The sequence below is a fragment of the Haemaphysalis longicornis genome, unplaced genomic scaffold, assembly GCF_048455015.1.
Source record: "Haemaphysalis longicornis isolate Haplotype H1 unplaced genomic scaffold, Haemaphysalis longicornis Haplotype H1 scaffold_5, whole genome shotgun sequence".
Taxonomy (NCBI): Eukaryota; Metazoa; Arthropoda; class Arachnida; order Ixodida; family Ixodidae; genus Haemaphysalis; species Haemaphysalis longicornis.
Window position 1 is genome coordinate 27,518,929 of NW_027526385.1, and position 19,048 is coordinate 27,537,976.

The 19,048-nt window shown below is 45.2% G+C and overlaps 2 protein-coding genes across 2 annotated transcripts in view; one reads left to right on the forward strand and one right to left on the reverse strand.

Annotated features, from left to right (window-relative positions):
- Positions 1–595: 595 nt before the first annotated feature.
- LOC144137989 (uncharacterized) lies at positions 596–8,656 on the forward strand. Its single transcript, XM_077670020.1, has one exon. It carries the CDS (start codon positions 935–937, stop codon positions 3,128–3,130), a length of 2,196 nt encoding a protein of 731 aa, XP_077526146.1. The 5' UTR covers positions 596–934; the 3' UTR covers positions 3,131–8,656.
- Positions 8,657–10,263: 1,607 nt separating this feature from the next.
- LOC144137990 (uncharacterized) overlaps positions 10,264–19,048 on the reverse strand; it is a 38,100-nt gene continuing 29,315 nt past the window's right edge. Inside the window, exon 20 of the mRNA XM_077670021.1 lies at positions 10,264–18,898. Within this exon, the coding sequence (XP_077526147.1) occupies positions 18,698–18,898 (201 nt within the window). The 3' untranslated portion in view covers positions 10,264–18,697. The remainder of the gene's footprint in view (positions 18,899–19,048) is intronic.

A 19,048-nucleotide genomic window follows, 5' to 3' on the forward strand; every position in this document is an offset into this window, starting at 1 on the left:
TCTTCGTTAACCAAATAATATTTGCTAATGACATTACGAAGGATTATTGAAGTGGATAAAAGCTGATATAATTACAGTTACAGTTGAAAAAGCCAGAGCCGACCTCAGTGAAAAACTATTCAAACACCGAATGAAAACGCACTCCGGTTTTTATTACCACAAAAAGGCAAAATGAAGGGCGCAAATATATGTATGTATGCGCGTGTGTGACACACGCAGGCACACACACACGCGCACGCACGCACGCATGCACGCTCTTTGACCTTCCACCGTCAAGCAGAGATCCATCAACGTTATAAAGGGGTCACACTGCAGTAAATGTGCTGTTTCGATCGCGGACGTTACACAAGTCGCGGAATGCTGTTGTAGTAGTGGCAGATTTTTGGAGACCGAAACCTTCTTTTCGAATTTGCCGCGGGTTTAGAAATGGAGTCTTCCCCGCTAATCGCTCTATTGCACACAACAAAGGTCGTTATACTCACTTTGCAACGCAGATATATGCATTACATGTTTTGTGGCACAGTAAAATATACCTTCCGTGACAATATCCGCTAAAATAGGGAAAATGTGCAACAGCTGTATCGAACCGTTTTCCGCCGCTGGCAACCGGAGTGTGGCGTCTGGCAACGAAGCGGAGGCGGTCATGGCTGCATCCGTAGCGTTGCTTGCTTGGGCTTGCGATAATGCCAGTAGATCGGTATCTAACTTGTGACTGCTTTAAGTTTCGGCGACAGATTCCTAAATTCCACGTCGCCCAACTCAATCGCGGCAAACGCGCACTTCTCCGCACCTCAAGAATGACTTGAAAAGCGACGCCACATCAAACGTAAACAACTTCAGCTTCCCCGTGTTTTGCTCGGCGTGCGCTATCGGAGCCAACAGCTGGGGAGCGCATAGGCACAGCATAGCCGCTCTTCTCACCCACGCAGCCACTATGCCGCGGTGCAAACGTCGACGCGATGACGCCTGCGACTACGGCGGGGCTCCGAAGAGGCCGTCGGGCGTGCTTTCCGCGAACCTCCGCTCGGCCAAAAGCTACTTCACCGGCGCCAGTCTCGACTACCGTGCGCGATGCACCAGCGGCGACGGTCAGATGTGCAACGTCTTCAACGACCTTTCCCTGTGGAACGAGTTCTTCTGGCAGGTCGGACTCGAGCTGAGGGAGCTGTCTCCGGCCAAGCTCTCGCTCGTCGAAATGCACGGTGCCTACGTTCCCCTAGAGGAACCTGAACACAAACACCGCGCAGCCACGCTGCTGCATCGCCTTTTGACGCTTCACAAATGCATCGTCTCGGTGGACCTGAACGGCTACATATTCAAGGGCCACCACCGCCTCATATGCGACGCGCTGCGCAAGAGCCCTAGCCTGCGACGACTCAAGCTTTGCCTCCTCACCATGGACACGAACGCGTCGCAGAGCTTTGCAGGGGCGCTGCCCTACCTGGGCCGCCTGCAGGAGCTCGAGTGCCGACAGGTGCACTTCGACCGGACGTTCCTGGACGCGCTGTCCAACTTCCTGGCGGCCACCAAGTCTCTCACGTCGCTCATCATGAGCCACCTGCACATCGGCAGGCAGGACGCGGTGGTCATCCTGCAGGGTCTCAAGTGCAACTCGTCCATCACCTCTCTCTCCCTCAACACCTGCATCCTGACGCCCGTGTCGTCCAAATGCGGTTTCATGTTCGCCGACTACCTGAGGGAGAACCAGACGCTACGCACGCTGAGTGTCACGTCGCGCTACCTGAAGAACGTCATCGAGCTGCGGCTCATCATCCGGGCGCTGTTCAGCAACAAGACGCTCTCCAAGCTGGACCTGGTGCGCTTCTCTCTGGACAACGAGAACATCCAGCTCATCACCAAGCTGCTGACGGAGAACCGGACGCTCAAGAGCTTCAACATGGTCGGCTGCGTCTGGTACGAGCGGGCGCCGCACTCGCAGTCGGACTGTGAGATGCACGACATGGAGAACTTCGGCAAGGTGTCGGGCCGGATTCGGCCGTGGCTTGTTGCACTGGGTCAGAACAGGTCTTTGGAATCGCTCACCCTGGACCTGTCCTGCTTCAATGCCGACGAGTGCCGGTCCTTCTTCGAAGCCCTGGCGGGTAACCCATCACTGAAGAAGGTGACAGTCGAGCGTATCCGTCGGAAGGACGTGGCAGAGGTGTGTCAGGCCCTCCGGGAGACTGGCATCAAGGAACGCTTCTTTCTGGGTATACACCACGTGATCCAGGACCCAGTTGTGACCCTGACGAAGTGCAAAGAGCTGTCATGCATCAGTGTCGACTCAACGATCCTCCACGATTTCGAGCCGCTGCACAAGACTCTCTGCCTGCTGCCGTCTTGCAGTCACGTGACCTCGCTCTGCCTACGAGTGAGCCAGGAGCTGTTCAACAGCAAGGTCAGCACACTTGTCGCCGAGTACATCAAGGGCACCACGGTGCTCCGCGAACTCGAGCTCACCTTCTTCCTCGACTCCGGCAACTGGAACCCGCCGGACCGCCCCGAGCGCGACTTGGTCGACGCCATGTGTGCCAACATGAGCATTCGTCGGCTGTTTATCGGCGGCTTGTGCTTCAACGAGACGGAGACGCAGCTCCTCGCAGACATGGTGCTCAACAGCCGGACTCTCTGCGACCTCGCCTTCTACCCGGACGACCACCGGTCCATCGTGTCCTTTATCCGGAAGCTGTCGCCACGCTTCTCCGAAAACTACACGCTGTTGTGCATGCGCCTCAGCAAGCGCCGGGAGCTCGGGGCGGACTGGTTCGCCGTGGAGGACACGATACGGCGCAACTTCTCGCTGGTGACGCGCGCGGCGCACTTCGTCACAGGTGTGGCGGCAAGCCACAAGTACTGCGCGGCGGCTCTGGAGCTGGTCTCGTTCAACCCGGGCCTCGCAATGAAGATCCAGGAGCTCGCGTCCATAGACGAGAGCGAGGCGCTTGCCAGGATCAAGCACAGCCTCAAGAGCTACGTCGAGATGGACGACTTCATGCGGATGGCGGGCGTGGTGAAACACGAGGTTGCCTGCTACGAGCGAGCCGACGGCCGGAAGCAGCTGGTAGACCTCGGCCGGGATTGTTGGTTGCACGTGCGGCAGTACCTTAAGGTAGGCGACATTTTGGATTGAGGCTAACAACGCAGAGCTTTCGAAAACGGAAGCGATTGGGGAATGTGAGTAGATTGTCTCAACAGGGGTGACAATGTCTGATGTCTCCGTGCCACTGTATCTTTTTCGTTTTGGCAGTGTCTACTCTCACGGCAGCCGTGAGTATCATGGTAGGAAATTTCTCACGGCTGGTTCAACAGAAGCATGGCAGGCCAATCGCGGGCGGCCGCCGTGAGAAATTTCCTGCGGCAATTTTCACGGCTGCCGTGAGAATAGACACTGCCTTTTGTTTTTCTCACCGCTTGTTTTTAATTAATGTAATGGTGTTTTGGACGATTGAAGCCAATAGCCGGAAGCAGGAATGTGCTGAATTTCGGTCTTGATGGAGCCGGTAATTGTCAGCAGAATCGCGTATTGCACTGCTCATTAACAGCGCACAATCTGCTATGCCCTTGAAAATTGTCGCATTCAAAATTGCCCCGAGTGGACATTATCATCAGTCTTTTTTTCCTTTTGCTTTGAAGAGGCCCTTTTGTAGATTAAAAGCTACTCTAGCATTGCTTCAGTTTCAAACAAGGCATTCTCAGGCGATTTGCGTTTAGAGACTGGATAAGGTCTGACCGAACCACAAGCGATTGTGCAACGTTATTTTGTTGCACTACGCGGGGAATGAGGATTCCAGCATTGTTTGAAACTTGGATGGAATGGAGTGCACCGAAAATCAACCAACCACATAATGTTGAGTGTTTTGAATGTTCGCGGTTGTTTGTACTGGTTAGTCAAGGCGACGCCTGCCCTGTCTTTTTGTAGTTATTTGAATTGTGTGCATGGTTTCCCACCAGCTTCGGTTATCACTGCACAGAAGTTTAAGCTGCTGGCTGTTCTCTCTTTTTTTTTTTTTTTGTTGCAATGCTCGTTTGTGACGGGACTTTAAAGGAGCCATGAAGAGAAAATACAACTTCGTTTAATTTGAAATAACTAGGATTCAGTATCTCACTCAACTCCATTACAGCCGCAAAAGATGTTTTTTTAACGAAAAAAAAAAAGCGAGAAGTATTTAAAAACTTTCAAATTTTGCGCCACAGTGACTGACGTGTTATGAGCAAGAATGACGTCATACGGGCCAACAATAAAACATAATTTTTAATGCATTAACTGCACATTAGCATTCAAGTGATGCGGTCAAGTGGAACTAGAGGCCCCATTACAGACGTCCAGTCATGTGTCGTCGCGACAGGTCAGTTAGGCGGCCGCCAATCGCACAAACAAGGTTCTGTGACGGCGTAAAAAAGTTGCGGGAAATTGGCTGGGGGGGTCGCGACTGCTTCACACGTTTTCCTTAATATCTCCGTTATTTGTTCAAAGAGTGTGATGATATTGGTATCATTGTTATCGGGACTAAGCAGCCCTTCTAATAAACCCAACTTGTATTTTGTCTTCGTGGCTTCTTTAATGTGCAAGTAATCATTGTGGGCGTGTGGGTGAAACTGTTTGGTAGGGCTGCAAGAGCGGGCTGTTACCATCAAGCATGTCTTACTGCGCGTGAACTAACCACTTTTTAAGCTGCTGTCAAATCGTTGGTAATTCTGGCTCAAGCCTTTTTGTAAGCTACAGTTGCTTATGCGTTCCTTGTCACAGTGCTTTAGACGGTACAGTGCGAAGGCGAATTCCGATAGGACAGTTGACATGTGCAACTCGCTGATTTGAGCGGCCTGGGTTGAAATTCATCTGTGAGCCAGTAACCAGTCAATTTTGAGTTTGGATATTTTGATTCCAGGGTCAATTTGTTGTAGCGAACAGGCTGCATGCTTTTTGAGAAAAATTGCCGGAGTTCTTCTTCTTCAAAACAGTCAGAGTGCTGGCAGCGTGTGCGTTAAGGTTTATTTGGGATGCGGGAAAACTTGGCTGCGATTCTGCAGTGTTGATTATGTTGGCTATTTTACGATCATAGCAGGCCCTCGCTCATCGCAATTTGTTGCAGCGACGTAACTGTAATTTATTATTTAATACCAGAGGCTTTCTAATTGTACTACATTCCCATTAACATGAACTTCGAAAGGACCGTGAAAATGTGTTCGTATTATCCTAACTTCGTCTTAAGCAGAGCTTTTTTTGCATTGTGGACGTTACAAGAGAGCAAAAGTGTTGTTCGTATTTGCATCCAGGGATAAGCAAAATCTCCGCCAAAATTTGAAAAATTTTGATAGCTGGGCTCTTCAATTTAGTCTCGTACTCGCAACGGACTCCCCGACAAGCAGTCGGACATTCATTTTTTTTCCTGTATATTTTTAACAGTGACGCTGTTTAGCCAGTCATTATTTTTCGTGTCCGGAGTTAAAAATAGCAAGAAATGCTGAGTGCCTGTGTGTGCATGCCTCGCTGCGACCTCCCAGCGTCCCTGGCGCATGTTTTTCAAGCCAAGCATACCCACTTAGGAAAATTGGCCGAGATTCACAAAAACAGAAAAAAAAAAAAAAAAAAAAAGAGCTCCTGTGTTCACCATAATCGTGGCAACAACACTTGCTCGGAACGAGGAAGACGCGCCACAGCGCACGCTGCTCCAAGGTGATGTCCAATGATTATCACTTCCAAAAAAATGAAAGAAGCTCGCACTTATAGCAACAGTGATGGGAGTAAAGGTCGTTGCGGCAGCGATGAACAAGCAAATCGGCTGCAATCGTGGACCTAAACCGTCATGATGGTCATGAAGGTTGCGTACAGCTTCGCTACCCTCAAGTCTTGCACATTACTATGAGCTTCCCTGAATTTTTTATGACATCAAGAATCCTCGGGCTACATGTCAACTACCGCATTTTTGCGATTCTAAGCACCCTGCCCTACTTTCGGGGAAAAAAAATTGGAAAAAAAGTTTGCATGTGAATCTAAGCGCCCCCTTTTATAAGCTACCTTCGCATGGTGGATTTTAGACGTGTGGAAGCGGGCGCGAGTTGATATTGTGGCCAAGCCTGAAGTTTTCAAAAACAAACCACTTCAGTGGAACAGAAGATGACCTGGTGGACTTGAATGGTAGTAAAGGTTACTGAATATCAGATCTAAGCAGTGGATTCACTGCCTGTACCTATTTCTCTCTTGAATGGTTGCAAAGTAAAACATTTATTCTTTGCGCCAGTCTCGTCGAGATACGGCCACAAGAAAAAGTGGCGGAGGAAGGAAGGAGGGGGGTTAATTTAGGTTTTTAGAATCTAAGCACGCCCCCTCACTTTGGGAATCGCTATTGTGGGAAAAGGGGGGCGCTTATAATCGAGTAAATACGGTATTTGTGGTGAGTCCGAGACTGTAAATCAAGGAGTCCGAGCGTCGGCGAAAATCTCAAAACTTTTGCACGTTATCGCGCCAGATTGGTGATCGCACTTCATGGCGGTAAGCGTGACAATCAATCGTCAGTCAACTGCAGCAGCACCGAGTTTTTATCCTAAAATGGATACGGCTAAGGGGCCCCGAATGGCAGATTAGCCTCATTTTTAGGGACCGTAATTGAATTGATTTGTTGACTGATTGATGGCTTAATAATGTGTGGAAGATACACGTGGGCTATGAGGTGACCGTAGTGGATGGCTTCGGATTAATTTTGACCTCCTGGGGATCTTTACTGGTGCAAGAAAATAGCTGGTGAGTCGCATGCCTATTCTCTGTTAGCCTTTTAGCTTATGTAAAGGGACCACGCAGACAACAAAATACAAGTTTGTCTTATTCGCAAGATTTCGTGTTCTATAGTGCCCCTAGCACTTGTCTGGCAGCAAACAATGCTGTATTCACTGAGAAATTAATAAACTTAGGTTGAAATTTTGATTCTCCCGCCAAATTGTGGGTTTCTGTGATGTCTGCAATGAAGTCATAACGGCGTGTGTTAAAACGAACTTCCACTGCGTCATTCGGCTCTGCAACCTTGCTTGCAGTCAGTCCTCCCAGATGGCGCCACCATGCTCAGCCATGGACCGTTGGCTGCGGTTGCTTTTACACGTGGCTTGTTTTTGTTCATGGAACAAATAATCTTTTCGTGAAACATGGTGCTCGCTCGACAAATATGGTCACGTAAGACACCGTTGCCTGTGTCAATCGGCCAGGGTCGTCTAAAACTACCCCAAAGCCCCGCAGTGCTGTACTTTCCTAATTGCCACTGTTTACCCCACCATTCTTGCTGCTATAAAAAGAACGTACCCTAAATTTAAACGCAAATAGCTTGTTCGGCAAGCTTGCAAGCTCTGCCTAATTTGCGTTTGCTTTTGCCGGCCTCAGCCAATTGCACAACTGGGCACATATGAGTCATAGGTTTTGTTGCGGGAAATGCACTAGTGATCTCATGGCCAGTCCCTTTTTTCCTCATTATATAGCTTACTTGAGCGAAGTGTGCGTTAAAAGTGGGGTCAGTATGATTCTACGAGGCAACCTTTCGAATGAACGAAACTTGTGTTTTGTCTGCATGGCCCCCCTTTAAGTGGAGTTTGCCCCAAAAGTGGTACCTGTGTTATTCTAACGAGGCAACCTTTCAAATGCACCAAGTTCGCATTTTGTCGTCATGGTTCCTTGAAAGTATTAAGTTGGCTAAAAGCTGACATAACAAAATGCTTGCACTGCAAAGCAGTTATAGTTCGTGTCGGGATGAATTTTTGTCAGTTGTTTTGCAGCACTTTCTTTCCGTTCTACCTTTTACGCAGGTTATACCGCCACCAAGGGCATTTACATTTAATGAACTCATTAGGTTTTTTCATTTGTTGTTTGAGGGTTCTGTTGAATGGTGCCAATTGTGAGCCAAAGATTTCATAGCGACGTGTTTTTACCCACCATGCAAGGTTATCCGAGAACATATGCTAAATGCTAAACAGCATATGCTAAAAACACATGCTGCTAAAAACGGCTAAACATTAGAATGCGATTTCCTCCCCCTTTTTTATTTGTACACTCTTGTACCTTTTCTTTTTCGGTTTTGGTTAGTGATGTGTGCTAGGTTGAAGGTGTACTTTTTTGTTGTCGTCTTTCTCTGAAGTCATGTTCCTTTCCGATGTGAAGTAATAAACATCAGCGAGACTCCTTGGTGAGCTTTATTGTTGGTTTGATATTGCAACCTCAAAGGTTAGGCACGAACTGGTTATTTTGTGTGTGCGCGTGTGTGTGTGTGCATTCAAGTTCGTGTTTTCTCTCGCAAAATGCATTCAAACTCTTTCCACAAGAAGCTGAGTGGTTTATTTTGCTGGAACACAAGTGTGTGGCTGTGAGTGAAGCTTACTGCTTGCGTAAAACAGTGCAGTAAACTTGCTTGAGGAATGTGGCATCTGTATGTCTTACTCCCTACTTGGACAAAGCTAAGGTGGTCCTGTTAATTTCGCAGCCGTAACTTTAGTTGAGAAGCTTGTGTCAGACAAGCCAAAAAACGACGTGTCCTGTGGTATTGTTGTAGCTGTACAACTTTGTTGATTTGCCTTGCCCTGTGAATAAGCTTGGCCCCTGAAAAGTGGCGAACTTGTACGGCCTTCCTTTTTTTCTGTGAATAAATTTGGCCTTCAAAGAGGGATGAAAGCGTATCGTCTCACTGCACTGGACATCTGGTCTGGCTGCACGGCTTGATGTCATCTATCTACCCTTCAAAACAAAACGGTCGTGGAAATGAAACGGGTCACTCAAAACTTATTGCAGCTGAAAATTGAATTGAATCCTGCCCCATTAAGGGGGGACACTGCTCTTAAAACAGCTTCCTTTGATTGTTAAGTAAACTCTCTGAAACTTGTCAGCCTTGCTGCTTTTTTTTCCACTGATTTCAAATATGCCATTATTTTATGAGTGAGTCGATTAGTTCCCAAGATAATTAGAGGTAATTAACCATTTTCGGAGGAACAATAGACAAAGCTGTGTTGGTCATAAAACTGTAATCTTCACATTTTCCAACACTATGAACCCTGGTGAGTGCAATAAGAGAATCGGTTTTTGATTCACCGCTCCGAACTAGGTTTACAGCTCATTAAACCTTGGTGTTTGAAATGGGCACTCGAAATGGTTCCTTGTCGCTGATGCCACCAAAGTTTAATGAGCTGCAAAATTAGTTCTAAGCAGTGCATCAAAAAAAGTGATTGTCTTATTGTACTCACCAGGGTTCAGAGCATAGGAAAATATAAAGATTACAGTTTTATGGCTTGCTGTTTTGTCTAGTGTTCCTCCAAAAATGGCTAATCTCCGATTATATTGGCAACTAATTAACTAGTAAAATGACAAACTAATTCAACTAATTAAATGACACAAAAAATAATTCCATATTTGAGTTTAGTGAGAAAAAAGGTGCAAGGCTCGGAAGTTTCAGAGAGTTTACAACCTTGGAGTTTACTTCAAAATTGAAAGACATTGATTTAAGAGCCATGTCCTCCCTTAAAGGGGCCATAACAACTTTGTTCAGTTTCAAACTAGCCTTTGGTTACTCACTCAGCTGTGTTCCAGCCGCCAAAAACATTTCTTTAATCAGAAAAACTAAAATATTAAAAAACTTTCAAATTTCATGCTATAGTGAAGTAATGTAGGCCAGCACTGAAGGCATAGTTATCCATGTTAACTGCATGGTAAGTTTGTTATATAACACTGGTATTATTAGTGTCAGGACAAGGCAGCCTTTCAATGAACTATTCTTGTATTTTGTCTTCATGACTCCTTTACATCACTTTAGACTTTGCTGCCACCATTTTTAAATCGAGGTCTAGAACTGATTGAGCCATCAACCAGACGCACAATTCCTCAAAGTTTTGATGTACAGTCTATAGACTGTACTATCTGCATATACTATAGACAGTATAAAGTACAGTATAGGCTATATAGACTTGTATAGAGTACACTATAGACCTGTATAGACTACACTGAATTTTATAGACTAGAATACAGTATAGACTGTATATAGACTATAGACCTATAGAGTACAGTATAGACAGTATAAAGTACAGTATAGGCTATATAGACTTGTATAGAGTACACTATAGACTATACTGACTTTTATAGACTGTAGAATACAGTATAGACTATAGAGTACAGTATAGACTATATAATCTACTATATAAACTATAGACTACAACAAGAGCGATTTACATGCTCTAATTCAAGTAAATGTTGCCCACTAAAGCCATGCCTTGTGAAAGAGGAAGAAACGGCACTCTCTGTAGAACAGTTTCACAGTACCTTTATTTATCAGTATCGTAAAGGGTCGACGGACTGCCCTGGTTAGAGGGTACGACGTGGTATAAATCACACTCAACACCTCGGAAAGTTTGCTAGACTCGGCTCGGTAGCCAGGCTGGGAGAAGAAGCAACAGTGCCACGTGGAGGAATAGTGAAGCCCGTACACATCGTATCAATCCGAGTCAATCCAGCGGATGCAACGACAAAACTGTGGGCCTTGATCGCAATAAGCGGGAAATTCAAACACGATTAGTAGAGTGGATCGCGCGCGTTCAAACAGCCTCACTTTGCTTTCAAAAACAGCCCTGCTGCTTTCAATGCATGTTTTTGCCATTTCACAGCAGGCATGTGTCAGAAGTTTTTTTTAACTTGAAAGTTTGTTTTACACGTTTTATGCAGGATTTTTTTTTAGCCGGCCCGCATGAAACGAAAGAACACAATGCATGTGTAATTGGATGAAACCGAGGTGCTATTTTCATTGAACGCTTTAAATGTCTTTACGATAAAAATAATATGTGCTGTTTGTTGCTTAATGCAAACCCCCGAGAGTAATAGTAAAATAGCTGACTAGATTATTGACGAAGGTCTTTACAGGTTATGCATAAATGAGATAAAATTTGCCAAGCCGAGCTCGCAAAATAAACTGCCTTTGGTAGAGGATATTGCACAAGAATGAAGCTATATATAGCATATTTTGCTACATCTGTTGGCAACAATGACTGCAATAGCTGTATGTGCAAGCAAGCAAGTTTGTAAAAGTGCAACCTTAGGGTAGCAACCTACCAGCAACATATATGCAAAGTATGAGCTACAACAGCAGTGGATGATTACATAAAGGCTAAACATGTGAAACAGCGAAAACATTGCTCCTTTTCATTGTCAAGCTGCAAACAACACTTTTACATAAAAACAACCATTGCCAGTCCAATGATAACACAAAAAAAAACTGCTTTGAGTTTCAAAATACAGAACTGTGGAATCTCATCGGACTAGAAGCAATTCAGCATGAAAAAAACATTCGGCTTCAATGAAGAAGCTACACAACATCTGCTAGGCTCTTGGGAATGTGAGTTAAATGAAAAAGAACCTTGACTGAACGGCAATGCTTTCGTAGGTCAGACTGTCGGTAAAAAGAAAAAAAAAATGAAAGCACAGGCGTTCCTTTCACATCATTAACATTCACACAAAAAGCATTCACAGATTCTTTATGCCCACAACAAGACTAAAGTTCTCCCTAAAGTAAAGCAGCTCTTCACATGAAACACAGTCCGAACAAAAAATAAGCAACTTATTGCGAGAGCAGCAATAGGTGAATGTAAACATCTTCACAACATCCCCAGGACATCCTACACATAACACAAGTAAAAATTGCAATAACATTCACTTTCCTGAAGTGTGACAGCGCTACTCGGTCAAGTAACTCGACGAAAACCTCAACAGAAGTAGCTTCGGATACACACAACTTAGTGTAAAAGCTGCATTAGGTAAATAAAATCGTCTTCAAGATGTCTTGAAAACATCTCCCAGATGTTCTACATACGAAACAGGTATAAATTCCAACACTAATTTCCTTTAAGTGTACCAGTACCAACCATTCCAGCAAGCAACTTGGTGAACTTTTTAACAAACATAGTGCACGTTAATACACACAGCACAATAAAATCTCGAAAGCTTAGCAAACGGATCCGCTAAACTCAACATTTCTTGCATCGTACATTGCGTAAAACCTGCAACAATACAACATTTTGCAAAAACATTTCACAAAAACACGGTACGCTTGCAACAAAAGGAACCTGACGGAATCTTAAAACCCTTCCCTCACCCCTTTTTCGCCAGACGCTTACCACAGGAGATTCTTGGCAAACTTGACCACACTGCATTTATGGCAAACCGGCAAACAAGTTGCTTGGTTTAAGCAACCGAAAAAAATTGAAACAAAAACTATTCTGGGGTTTAGCGTGCAATAGCTCTCGTTAAATGCAACTTAAGATAGTGGAGCACTTTAATTCGTTTCGCTTGTCCTTCTCCTTCAAGCTTTGTTTCATGAGGGTTACACTGTACTTTGTAATGCGGAATCATCATACCAAGCAAGGCAGGCAGTGCTGGGGTTCGACCGTTTGTGCGGGCATTATGTTTTAGGACGCTAGCATCTGCCTACAGTTCAATCCCCTCACCACCTCCCGATCTGTTCAAAACCCTCTCCTTTGCTATGAAGGAACCAGGCGGCTATTGTCAGCTTTTTTCCCCGCTTACCCGGGTATCCATCCAAAGCCCCAAAATGCATCCAACACTCAGTGGCTAGGAACATCCCACAGCTCCATTGGATTTTGTCGGCTACAGCCAGGAACGAGCCAGACTGTACATACAATTAAGAAAGGCTGCCTGATGTCTATCTAAGCCACACGCAAAAGCCAAGCCGTCTGTGACCTTCCAAGCGATCTTCCAAGGCAAAACGAGAGATTCGTGGCAGGCTTTGTGAGTCTTAAAAAGTTCAAATCGCATCAACAAAGAAGCCAAGCATGCGCTAAACCACTAGATTGTCTAGCATCGCGAGTCTCTTCGCAGCGAAACAACAACAACAACAAACGTTTCTCGTTTTAACAGGTTCGTATCTGCAAAACAGCTCAAGACGCAGTGCAAAAATGGAATGCGGGTTTTTGTTTCGCGACAGCAAAAACTTAAAAACGCAGCTACGCTACAAAACGAAGACGACGAAAAAAATCACAGCACACGGTACGCCTTGATAAGAAGTGTCGAACTATTCCTGAATCATTAAGACTTACGTGCGACACCTATTGTGGTTGTTCTCAAGGAACAAGTCTATAAAAAAAAGGAAGGAACCGCGAGACACAGGAAGAGCGCATAAAGGCCCGAACAATGACAACAACTGTATATATAATTATTCATCAGCCGCTAAGAACGTGGCCCGTTTACCTGAAACTCCTTGCCGACGCCAAAATGATGTATATACCAACTTTTTGCTCCACAACATGCACACGCGCGCACTACCGCTACTACATATTTGAAGGCAGACACTGTTGAACACTGGAACACCTTGCCCCGACAAAATGTAAAGAATTCTGTGTCCTGGAAACTCACACGAAAGACGTCTGCTGCAAAGAAGCACGTCTAGGCAGAATCAAAATGACAGCTCTATTGCAGCACAAGCTTTGGAGAGTGGATACGTGTAAGCCAGTACAAAATACATCCCAGGCACCCAGGACGCAAAGGGTCGACAGCAATATTCAGCTAGTGATGTTGGGGAAGTTCAATTTTAGGGGCCGACAGCATGAAAATCCTAGATGACGTAAGGTTTGATGAGAAAAATAGAAAAACAGTGGCACAAAAACATTGCCAATGAGGCTAAAAAAGAAATGCCGTGCTCAGCAAAGCTGAAAAGCATTGAAATGCAATTTGCCTACCTTTGCGTTGTGGTGGAGATACCACGACAGTACATGCCAGAATAAAAAAATAAATAATCGGTGTGCAAAGGGTTAAAAAATAAAGCCCAATAAAAACACACTGCGTGCAAATTTAGTTTGAGGAGCTAAAAAAAACCACAAAAGGCCTCGAGACAAAACTAAAAAAAACTTTCCGAAATTTTCACCACATAAGATGCTCTTCGGCGTGATAATAGTACTTAGCTATTTCACACTCCTCCGTTGACTATATAAAACAAATGTTAGGAATGTGTTACAAATAAATGGCTCCGCTATTAACCGAGCTTTATGTGGTAGGCCAACGGTTGGAACCAAGTCGAAGCTCGCTTCTTCAGCGTTGCCAACCCATCATCGCGTCACAGCGAGAAAATTACACCCATCACGGTGAAATTGATCAACCTTCACATCTTCAAGTCCCAGAAAGTTTTTTTAATAATAAGAGTCCGCCGTCGGACCCTTTTTAAACTGTCGTGGCAAGATTTCGTATCACACGAACAAAAACCACGTGCCAGGCGAACTAAAAACATTTCACACGGCCTCAGCAAAGCGTCGAAATAGAGGCTAGAAAAAACGTGCATCTCGCAAGGCCCTAACACAATGGCTGCTGCCCAACCTCGTAAGCCACTCGACTCAAATCGGAGTAAGCATAACAGGCTATACGACCATTCATCATCACAATGCGAGGTATAAGCAACTCATGAAATGCACGAACTGCATTCACTTACACACAGTCTACTGTCATCGACCATGCGCTTAGAAAAGGAAGCTACCACACTGACACCCCAATTTACACCCCCGTCACACAGCAAATCTAATGTCATTCAAAGCGAATGGCTTTAGCTGTTAATGACATTTGGTTCGGCCATGCGGGTCTACACGGCAAAACAAAGGTCAATTGGGAGTGACAGCAGCGACCATTAGCGAGCATGCAAAACCGCAAAATTATATTTCAGGCGCATCTAGAATGTTTTCACGCATAACATCTTTTTTAAAACCTTAACAAATGGTGATTTTTTTAATAAAAATAAGAAAATCACCGGTTTGGGTGACATCAGTAGACATCATAAGCCGAGACAAGCCCGTAAAAAATCTGTATTAGGCTAGCGCGCGCACTGGGGATGAGATTTTCTTTTTTGTTAGTACTTGTTTGTCTTTCTTTATTTGATGAACAACCACACGAAGAGGAAAATATAAATTTTACTGAGAGTTTCTAGAAACAGTATTCTTTGGTTTATTACTGAACTTTCTTTAGTGTTGCACCACTGCTGTCGAGGCTACTCATTTGGGTGCTAACTGAGGTCCGGGGCCTCAGTTATCCGCTAGATGTCATTCGCCTCAAATGTCGTTCGGTATTCTCGCGTAGCGCCGAATTAATGACATTTAGAGCAAATGACATTTGCTCTAAATGTCATTAGATCTGCCATATGACAGGGGTATTAATCAACCTTCTTCCAACAAGCACCGTGATCAGTCACACCACGAAAAGCACGCAAGAGAGACAACTAGAAGCGGTTGATGATGTCTGAGGGACACAAATGCACACGCAACTGACTTCATCAATGGCCAGTGACAGTGTAAGGCTACAGAGAGAGCTCGCGAAGCCGTCTTGTCTGATATCCGTTATCGCAAGCTCTCGTGGCATCGCTAGTTTACTAATATCCCATTCTACAATGTCCTTTCAGTTTACCATCTTCACAGTTCTCGCTTTATTAAAGCTAGTACAAACGGGGTTATGGAAAAAGTGTCCGAAAAAAATCAAACACCAGCGACGATAAGTAACTCTCACGCACACGTCCACTTTCTAAATTCTCGCACCAGAATCGAAAGGACAATGCTCCTCTTTGTGTATGCAAAAAGGAACCCCCAGCGGTCATTACTGGGTCAAGTGAACCACCAATACGCCTCCAAGAGTGAAAGCCTGGAAAGAGGGCTGATCGACGCCGCAAGTGTACAATGTGCAGGGGTTATCCGGGATGTCCTTACACTTGCAAAGAATGCATTTGCAGAACACATCATTCAAAACCAGCTGTTCTCCTTTCCATTCGTTCTTTCTGTTTTCACGCCTTCTTAGGTGCGCCCTGCTCAAATGCACGACACGCAATGAACATTTATGGATTTACGTACAAAGAGATACGGGAACGGGTTTCGTACGAAGAATCGCCGGTGCACAAATATTCAGAAACACACGCACACTAACACCTGACAAACCCACAGGTTACTTCATAAACAACGACGTGCGAGATGCGCCGAAAAATGTGGGACTTCGGCGCTTTTTGAACTGCGTCAGGATGATCAATCAATCAATCAATCAGGCTATGTGACGGATCTCCAAATCCTGTAATCACGCAACACTCCTAGGAGACACCTGCGTCAGCATCCTGTGGCGCTGTAACCTAAGCCTTGCCAGCAAACTTTCTTCCCCTCCGAAGACGCAAGACAAAAGCGAGATACACTATTGGAATGACAGGACAAGTTAGCCTCGCACAAGAGCAAGCCGTTCGAAATTCCTCTCGATAAATCTCTCATGACAACGGGTCCATTGGCACTGCACTGACTCCCACAACGGAAAAAGAAGCCGTGTAATTTTATTAAGGCAATGCTTGCGCTTTTACACATGCCATCTTTCGAGACAGGCAGCAGGAACCTTTGTGCCTGCAGTAAAATGCTACTGCTAGCTGTAACGGGCAACTGTACAAGACACCACCAACAAGCGGTGAATTGACCACCAATCTCGTCTAACCTATGAGCAGCCATATGTAGACCTTGAAGAACTTATCTTTAAAAGTGCACCACAACATTAACATCCCCACAGTCAAACCTCAACAGCAGTGTTCCAGTGATTACATTTTGAGTAGTGCAGCGGACGTTACAAGTAGACGCCACTGAAAGTGAAAATCAATTAAAGAACTTTTCCCATAGTGGTTACCAGACCAGCTGCAGACGCCTAAACGTTATGCAGATAGATAAGTAACTATCCATACCAGCATTGCGTAAATAAGATGCCTCATTTGTGACTTTCACTTCCATGCCTACAAGAGAGGTCTTCTTCTGAGAGGCACATTGCTCAGAAGAAGGGATTCATCTTCCGGTACTCCCCAAGGACTGGTACTAGTGCCTGCACTCTTCCTTTCAAAGCCTTGCCCTTTACCACACTCCACCAGAAAAAAATGAGGCATTGATCGATGCCATGGTCAAACACTAACTCATCTTCGAAGAACCAGACAGCTGCGCTGTTGTAAAGACAAGACTTCCTAACTTCGCTTCTCTTGCACACCTTAACCATGATAACTATATCCAGCCCATCATTGTGAACAATACCAAGTGAGAAGCAAAGAAAAGGAGTGCCAAGGCCTTCAGAATGATTCCTCAAAGTGTTGTCTTACAAACGGTGCATGAAAGCTACTGCTGGAAACTTCTATTAGGTAGCCCAAGTCGAAAAAAGTAATTGAAGTGTAGACATTGTCATTTCCTGCAGACAGAAAACATCTTTGAAGTACTGAAAGCCGTAAAACAGTGCATCGTGCAAACAATTCTCACTCAACCTTGAAGATAAGTGCAGGTCAGGCAAGTGCAGTATCACAATTCGACAAGGTAAATAATAAAAAAAACTATGGCCTCTAAAAAGAAGCAAAGGAAAAAAGGCTACAAGCTTTGTCACACTCAAGGTTGCCTGGCAGATAAGGCAGAGGTTTTCATGTTCTTATACCAAGAGGTGATTATCACACTTATACAATACGCCTCGCAAATGAAGCGAGAAGGATTGCACAAACTATACTCATTCCAAGTGCTAGAGACCCAAAGTTCACTGGTTAAATTCTGCATGGTGAACTTTTGCAGGAAAACAATCTCGCCTTTTTTTTAATCCTCAGGGTAACGAGGTCACCAGCGCTTTCATCTTCACTCTTAATTCATTCGACACTCCGTTTTCAAACAACGAATCAATGAATTCAGTTCTCACCCGAACTCAAAACTCATGAGCACGTTTCCAGTGCCACGAAATGAGTGACTAGTGTCATGCAGTTCGCACTAAACCCTCAAGTCTTCGGAAAAAAACAGGCACCTCGATTACACTGATGCCCAGCACTGACCTGGTTTAACTATTGGAATAATAACCCAACAGATGTTAAAAGTTGCGAAGCTTGTATAAAATTCTTGCTTCTTTTTCATACAAACACAGGCCTTGATACCTATTTAATTTTACCTTAATATTGTACATCAAGGCCTGATGTACAGGCCTTGATGTATAATTTTACCTTTAATATTAGGCTCCACTTGCGGTAGCAAACGCAATTAAACTGTGCCTTCAGCATTCAACCCTAAAATATTGATTGTAGGAAAACAAAAATACACATTTTGTGCATTGATTCAGGCTAGTTCTTCACGAATCAATTGCAGCCTAAAAACCTGCTTCAAACTACAGCCCGGCAAGTTCTCCTAGGCAACTCTTCACCGCACAGCATACAACTTACCACAACCTTCCCTTCCCAACAACCCCAACAATAGCAGGCATCTCTACTCTTTTCGTTCTTATACCCAAACAACACAGTGCGGCAGCCTCACCCCAGCAAATAACGAAATCGGAGGGCGTTCTCTCACTGCCTAACCGTGATCATGGTGCAAGTAGCTTAAAAGACTGGAATAACGGGGAGCTGGGAACAGAAAAGACGTACCGACACGGTTAGCGGACAACTCGGATCATCGTAAGCGAGGGCACACCACCCAGAAGAAGGGATACGTCTTCCGGCATTCCCCAAGGACTCGTACTAGTACCCACGCTCTTCCTTTCAAAGCCTTGCCCTTCACCACACTCCACCAGAAAGAAGCGAGGCATTGATCGACGTCATGGTCAACTGTGCGAGTGATTCAAGCTAGTGCTGTAGAACTAAAACTGGAGCTTTGGCGTAGCGAGGTTACAGACACGCAACTATCTCCTTTTATTGACGATACCGGGTGCAGTCGCTCTTCCAAAGCCTCCTCCTCAGGCGAAAAAGAAGTTGAGTGCCCGGTTGACGTCATAGTCCGCAGCGAGGCTGACTTGAACTAGTGCCTCGCGTGGAACCGCCTCGCCGACGACGTCTCGGAGTTGTTCCACGCACACCTCCAGCTGTGCGGAGTCCTGGGTCAGCGGAAGCTCTTCCAGGGAGCTCCACGTGCTGGAGTGGGCCGCAGCCTGGTCTGCCTGGAGTGAAAAATGATCGAATTGATTGATTGATAGATAAATTCTTTTACTTGGAAGGGAAACACCGGAGATTACTGGTGTGGGAAGAGGGGGATAGAAAAGGAGGTAGGCACCCACTAAATCGCTGCAGTACTTAACTACACTTTACGA